This window comes from Condylura cristata, unplaced genomic scaffold (assembly GCF_000260355.1).
Source record: "Condylura cristata isolate star-nosed mole 26May11 unplaced genomic scaffold, ConCri1.0 scaffold00024, whole genome shotgun sequence".
Taxonomy (NCBI): Eukaryota; Metazoa; Chordata; class Mammalia; order Eulipotyphla; family Talpidae; genus Condylura; species Condylura cristata.
In genome coordinates, this window is record NW_004567125.1 from 1,928,625 (window position 1) to 1,935,832 (window position 7,208).

General features: G+C 48.2%; 1 protein-coding gene across 1 annotated transcript in view; it reads right to left on the reverse strand.

The window, feature by feature from the left end:
- Nucleotides 1-894, reverse strand: part of WBSCR27 (Williams Beuren syndrome chromosome region 27) — a 4,353-nt gene extending 3,459 nt beyond the window's left edge. The window contains exons 1-2 of the mRNA XM_004688030.2: nt 848-894; nt 454-580 (exon numbers count right to left, since the gene is read on the reverse strand). Of these exons, the coding sequence (XP_004688087.1) occupies nt 454-576 (123 nt within the window). The 5' untranslated portion in view covers nt 577-580; nt 848-894. The remainder of the gene's footprint in view (nt 1-453; nt 581-847) is intronic.
- Between the last annotated feature and the right edge of the window lie 6,314 nt (nt 895-7,208).

Genomic DNA, 7,208 nt, shown 5'->3' on the forward strand with positions numbered 1-7,208 from the left:
GGTGTGTGTGTGTGTGTGAGAGAGATTGAGGAGTCAGCCAGGTGTGTGTGTGTGTATGTGTGTGTGTGTGTGTGTGTGTGTGTGTTGGGGCTGAGAGGAGAAGCTGGCATGGGGTGGTTTCCACTGCTAAGGGGCCAAGGCTGGGGAACTCTGTTCCGTAGTGGCTCATCAATAGGACTCCCCTAAGCAGTCTCTGCCTGGCCTGCAGCCCTAGAGTGGAGGTCTTGACCCTTGACCTTGAGGGCCTGCCAATCTGGAGCCATGGGGCTGGTGAGAGGGCAGGGTTGCTGTGGGTGGGCAGGTGTGGGTGGGCAGGTGGGGGGTGCTGGGTCCACTCACTGCAGGTGACAGGACTTCTGAAATGACCAGGTTTAGCTATCCACACTTCACAGATAGGAAAATTGAGGCTGGCCAAGCAGAGGGAGACTGAGGTGATTAACTGGACAGGTTTACCTGGTCATATTCCAGAGCCCAGCGGTCATAGAAGAGGAGCTTTTGAGTCAGGTCGGTGATGCCATGGGACGCCCCAACCCGGGCCCGCACCGTGGGCAGGCTCCAGCTGTCTTCCTGAGCCATCCTCCTGTGAGGACACAGCCTTCAGTCCTCGGTCCTGCTCAGTGTCCCCTGTCCCCTTGCCCTCTCCCTACCCACCAGCCCGCCCATTCCATGCCTGTCAGGAGGAGGCCTGCCAGGTCACCCGCACAATTCCATTTTACAGCCCAGAGCACTGAGCACAGAGAGGGCGAGACTGACGGCTGGCGACAGGGCTGGGGAAGAGTATTCCTCCTGGCGGAGGGACCTGCTTCCCACCTCCCGCTAGGCGGAACAGCGGAGGGTCAGAACTCACCGTCAGCCTGAACGCCCGTGCGGCTGGACGCCGGAAGTCTGGCCCCGCCCACCCCTCGCTGATTGGCTTGCCTCTGGACAAACTACCCAATCAAACGAAAACAACGACGGCCCGCCCTTCTGCCAGCCAATGAACTCAAGGTTCTTGACCCTCCAAACCCGGAAGACACCCGAAGACACTTCCACGCCGCGCTGTTTTAAGACGGTGTCGGTACCCTCCTGGCGCTGGATGCTCTTTATGGCTCCTTCAAGCATTTAGATTGTGGGAGCCTCGGAATTCTTAAGGGCCAGAGAGGGACCTCAGACAGCCTTCATATTTAAGGTGCTCACCAAGGTCTAGGCAGTGCTGTCCAAAAGGAAACTTGGCGGTGATGGAAGTGTTCAATTTGGTAGCCACTTGACACCTGTGGCCGTTGAGCACGTGAAATGTGGCGAAATGCTACCAAGGAGTTGAATGTTCAATTTTATTCTGTTTTTTATAACTTTATACGTGGCTGCGATTAGCATCCTCCCTTTTGGAGAATGTGGGGGTGTGGGGAAAAGTGTATTTTGTATCTTCGTAGTGTCAGCCTCAGCACCTTAGCTTGGCTTGCTCCCCTGGGAGACTCTAAGGGAAGTTATTTGACTCGCAAAATCTTGACCCTACCCCAGACCCACAGAATCAGAATCAGGGCTGGGAGTGGGGAAGTGGGAAGTGGGGAGAAGGAAGAGAGGAGGGGGCAATGGTGGAGTGAGGGTGGGGTCCAGAAATATGCATTTTAACAAACTCTGGGTGATTTCTGTGCAGTTTGTTTCCAAAGTACCGGCCCTAAGAGCCCATCTACGGAAGAGGTTTGGGAAGTTGTGGTTGTTGACCCAGCAGGAGGTTATGGCAGCATGAGCTGAGGAGAGGTGACACGGCTGTGGAGAGTTGTGGATGCATTTCAGAAAGGTGCTAAAAAACAAAACTGAGTAATGTACATAGTTAATTGGCCTTATTCATTGATTTATGCCTTGGGCAGTATTCCATCTAGCAAGTAGAAAGGGGCTCAGAAGAGCTGTACAAAAATGGAACGCTTCTGTACATGGAAGATAGTGAGCTAAGGAAGAGATTGGATTGTTGAAGTGATTCCATTGTTTTTGGCCAGGTCACCTTTCTTTGGGGGACAAAAGGGTTTATCAGGCACCTCATCTCCCTAGTGTTGAGCAGGTAATTCCAGATCAACTGGTTAAGATTATATTCCTGGGAGGGGTTGAAACTACAATTAAGTTAGGTATGAACTCTCAGCTCGGTGATGTGGGCTCAGCACAAGTGACTCCATTGTGGCCCTGTTGTCTTTTTTAAGCAGCTGCTTAGGAACTAGAAGAAACAGGACCTTAATGATTGAGAGTCCATGGCATGGAGTGGTGTCAGGCTTCTGTAGCAACTGCAGTAACAGCAGGGAAGCCCAGGAGACAAGTAGGTTTGGGGTGAAGAGGCATATGAGCTGTTGGGGGATGTTGGGTATGCAGCGTCTGTGTGAAGATGTCAGGAAGCTGTCTGATGCGAAAATCTTGAGCTCAGGAGAGATGAGGCTAGAGATGCGACTCATGGTCATGGTCATGGGTGAGACGAGTGGTGACTGGAGTAACTGGTGCGAGTAAGAATGGCTCAGGTGGGAGGAGAAAGGGAAGAGAAGAGGACTGAGCCTCCAGCTCGGGGACCTCCTATACTGCAGGGCAGAAGCGGATTACCTAGAGTAGTGGAGAAATCCCAGAGGAAGTTGGTAAGGGTGCCAAGAACAGAGAGTCTGCAAAAGGTGGGCGATGGCCAATTCTGCTCCAGAGTGCTGAGAGGTGGAGTAAATGAGGCTTAAGTAGTGAGCACTGAGTTTCAGGACGTGGTGGTTTTTGGTGGCTGCCACCGAGGTTGCCTCTACTGGTGTCAGACTACAGGTCCCATTCCCACTTGATGTAGGTGTGGCCATGAGTATGGGCCACAGATCTAAATCATAAATACTTCCTACGGGACCCCCTTGGAGTGGGCTCCAAGCACTCAGAGGAGAGCAGGGCTACAAGATGACGGTGTGTGGACCCTCAATGATCGCATGGAGCAGTGCCCTCCCCACCGACCCGCGCTGGACAGTAACAGACCAGTCATAAACTTTCATTGTGTCGAGCCACTGAGATTTCAGGGCTCGCCTATTCCAATGGCTATTATCATTTCCCTTTATTAATACAGCGCCCATGGCAAGGGCAGTTTTGGGAACTAGATGAAAAGGCAGAAATCTAGGTTTCAGCAGCTACCAGCCAAGATCTAAACCTAAATCTGCCTCAGCCCACAGGGGTACAGTCATCACGTTGTGAGACCTTTGTGATCATCTACAAATAACAGGACGCGGGCATTTCAGTGGCCTAAACAGAGAAATTCGGAGGCTTCTAAAGGAAGCAGAGACTGGATAGTGTAATCTAGGGCTTGGTTATGCCATCAGGGACACGGGTTCTTGTTATCCTCCTTCGCTGCCACCTTCTGCATAGGAGACTTGTCCTCAAGTCTGTTGCCTCACTGTGCTCCAGCAGGAAGAAGGGGACAGGCCAGATCGTAGCAGTGGGGAGAGGAGACCAGGTCCACAGCAAGCTCAGGAAAACAGCTACAACCCAGAGCAGCTGCGGGCTGCACAGCGGGAGCCGCTAGGCCATGGGGACAGGACAGCGACTTCCCTTCCTCTGGTTCTACTCCTGCCCTGGACACTGCACCTTCCTGTCTTCTTGGTGGCCTCCCGCTCCGCCTCCTCTCTCTCTAAGTGGAGCCCCAGGGCTCGCCATGGGCCCTCTTTTCTCCATCCACACCCACTTCCTAGGTGATTTCATCTAGTCCTGTGGTTTTAAATACTATTTATATGTCCATGATTCCCCAGTGGGTGACTCCTGGTCTGACTCTCCTCTGAACTCTGGACCTTGTACCTGATGTTTCCCTGTAAGGCCACAAGCCTCTTCCTGGCAACACACCAAACCTAGCACCCTGGCTCTGCATTGCAAGACCCCTTCCGGGCTTCCCATCTGGGCAGATGCCCCGAACCAGTCCTGAACCACTGTGCAGTCAGGGCCCCCCACCCCATATTCTGTCCCTCAGCAAATCCTGTGGCATCCCCCTCCACCTGTGCCACCTGGTGCCATCCACCTCCGTCACCCAGATTCTGTAATGGCCTCCTCACTGGCATCCACAGACTCCTCTCTTCGGCCATTTTCTTCACAGTAGCCAGAGGTAGTATTATTATTTTAAAACACTGTATGGAAAATTTCAAACACATACATAAGAAGAGATTAGTTTAATAACCTCCATGTATTTATTCGTCACTCAGCTTTTTTAAAGTGCTCTAATGGGCTTGATTAACAGATTTGTGAGTTGGGCAGCAGCCCATCTAGTTAATTAATAGAAGAGCACTGTCTCATCACTCTGTTTTGAGAGTTAACAAGACATGCCCAACCCAAATGATGTTTTCACAGTTTTCATTTGATGAATTTGCCCTCTGGCTTAAAACCTGAAATCCAAATTCCTGTCAAACTCATGGCTAACTTCTCTGGTTCTGTCCTCATTCCATTATCATGGCCTCTGCTGATATGAACATGTCATGGTTGCCTCAGGGCCTCTGCACTGCTTTTTTGGTGGGGAGGGGATGGAGGGTACACATGGCTCTTCCTTCAGCTCTTTTCTCGACTGGCGTGTTCTCAGCCTTCAGGTATTCGCCACCCAGGATGAACAGGTGCTAGCACTTTGTCATGATTGCTTCAAAGTACTGAAAGTAATTTCATTGCAGATGAAACTGACATTCCCTTTGACTTCCTTCCTCCTCCATCTGCTGCCTCAGGGTAGCAGCTACCACCTTGAATGGGTGAGGACTACCTAGGTTTTGTTTTTATATTCTTACTAGGGAGAGCAGGCATCAAGAACAACATATACTATTGTCAATGGACCTGAAAAGCTTTCTATAAATTGTTTCATTTTATAGTCCACTCGGTAACTTTTCTTTTCCATTTGGCACTGTTTTGGGCCACCTTTAATGCCTATCTAGCACTCATTTTAACCACTGCTTAGTCATCCCTCACACGGATCCACCCAGTTCATTTATTCACCTCCTTCTAAGAGAAATAAAAACATCACCCCCAGTGGTCCTGCACGTTTCTTCATTCACAAGTGCATGTTTCTGGAAGGAATGCTTTTCAAACTTGGGTTTGCCACCCACTAGGGGGTAGTGAAAACAATTTGGTCAGTTGTGAAATAGAATGACTAGAAAATAAAGAATTCCATTGCACACAGAAAGGTAATTAGTGTTGCTGGCTTCTTGTTTCATTTTCACGTGTGTGTAATGGGTGGCTTGTGCAATACTTTTCACACCGTGGCTCACAACTTTCGGGCCTGAGAACCTGTCTGGAGCAGCCTGGCTGCATGGTCCCTGTCTAATGTTCTGCTGCCCCGCGGACTCATCAACACAGGTGTATTGTCAGATGTTTTTGTTTTTTGCAAATGAATATGAGATTTTATCTTCTGGTGGTTTTAATTTACATTTCCCTTCATTGCTAATAAAGGGAAATCTTGGGCTTCTTTATGAATTGTTTTGGCCTAAGTATTGGGTCACGTGACTTTGATCTTCTGTATCTTTATAGGAATTCCTTAGATATTCTGTATCTGCCGGACGCTGATCTTTGCATGGTGACACAGGTTGCAAATATTTCTTCCAGCCTGTCACTACCTTTTAGCTTTGATGGTGGAGACACTACCCCAGATTCAGAAAGTAGGAGTTTATAGCGTGGTTAACAGTGGCAACTTGGGCTGAGGCAGTGGTTGTGGGGAGGTGGGGGCAGAGGCCAGATGGCCCATGACTATTGGGGGTGATTAGGTGCCTGTGGAACTTCTTTGAACAACATGGTTTAATTGGTAAAGTGAAGGGGGGAGCTGAGGAATGTTTTCTCCCCTTTTAATAAAAATTGTGTATATTTAATGTATATTACAACCTGATGTTTCCATATGCATAAATATTATGACATGGTCACCAGAACCCAGCTGCTTAGCCTGTCCACCAACCCGAGTGGTTGGTGACTTTTATATCTTGCAGGTGGCTGACATATATGCATTTTTTTTTGGTCTATTTATCCAAACTCTTACTAAGGGATAGAAAAATGTTTTCCAATAATGGGGATGGTTTGGCAACTTTTTATTGTCTTTTATGATCCTCCAAGCATTTTTATTTTGTGTTAAACATTAAACAAATTAATTTTGGGGCCCTCCCTGGTGGCGCAGCGGGTTAAAGCACAGCACTAAGAAGCTAAAGCCACTTCAACATGAGTTCGATCCCTGCCCCGGAGGTGACCCACATGGCGCAGCAGACCTCTCCTGCCCCACCCGCTGCTCCCCTCAGCAATGTACTTGGTCAGTCAGACTGTTTTGCTCCTCACTCTGTCTCTGAATCCTAGCACCACTCCTGCACCTCTGGCCTGTACCCCAGTTCTGTATGCTTAAACAAATAAATCTTTAAAAAATTAATTTCAAGGTAGCAATGATCCTTCTTTATATTTATTTTATTTGAAAAAAATCCTCAAGATCTAATCTTGGGCTCCTAGAGAATTAATTACCTACAAGCAGTTTTGTTGAATTGAGTATTTCCTCACATTATTTTATGAATTAATAAAAATTGTGCTGGGGGGTTTACTTCCATTTTGCAAATTTGCACATATTTTAAAGCAATCTTGCCTGTAGCTCATTTTCTTTTAAAAAAATCCCTGAATTCCTTTCCAACCACAGATGCTGACTTCATTTACCCACCTGGTCCCACGCCAAAGCTTGGGGCCTGGTACTGCTAAAGACACCCCACAAGCACATTTAATCCATTCCTCCCCACACCGCACCTGGCAGATTCCACAAAGTACACCCCAGTTATACAGATGAAGTAACTTGCGAGGTGGGTGGAGGGTGGGGAGAGCGGGGGTAATAGTGTTGCGTTTCAGATCAGTTTAAAGCCAAGTCTGCCCAACTCGGAAAACTTTGCCCTAACCAGGTTAAATTCGGTCTGTTTTTAAACACTTTTGCATTTCAGCGACTGCAATAAAGTCACTTTTAGTACAAAAATATAAAGTCCAGTAAGCACAAAAGCATATTTACAACTTCTTGTGTATTTCTGGAAAAAGATGAAGATTTGAGAAACAGTGAAATTTTAACCTTGGAACATGTTCAGAGGGAGAATATTGGTTATTACCCAAAGCCTTCTCAGTGTTTTTTGCCTCCAGCAACCCAGACCTGACAGACCTGCATTTGGCGAGCTCCTCGGCACATAACATTGTTGTCACAGGGAAACTGGCCTCTCGAGCTGAGAAGACGACAAAATAAGCAACTACAAACTTTCCTTGCT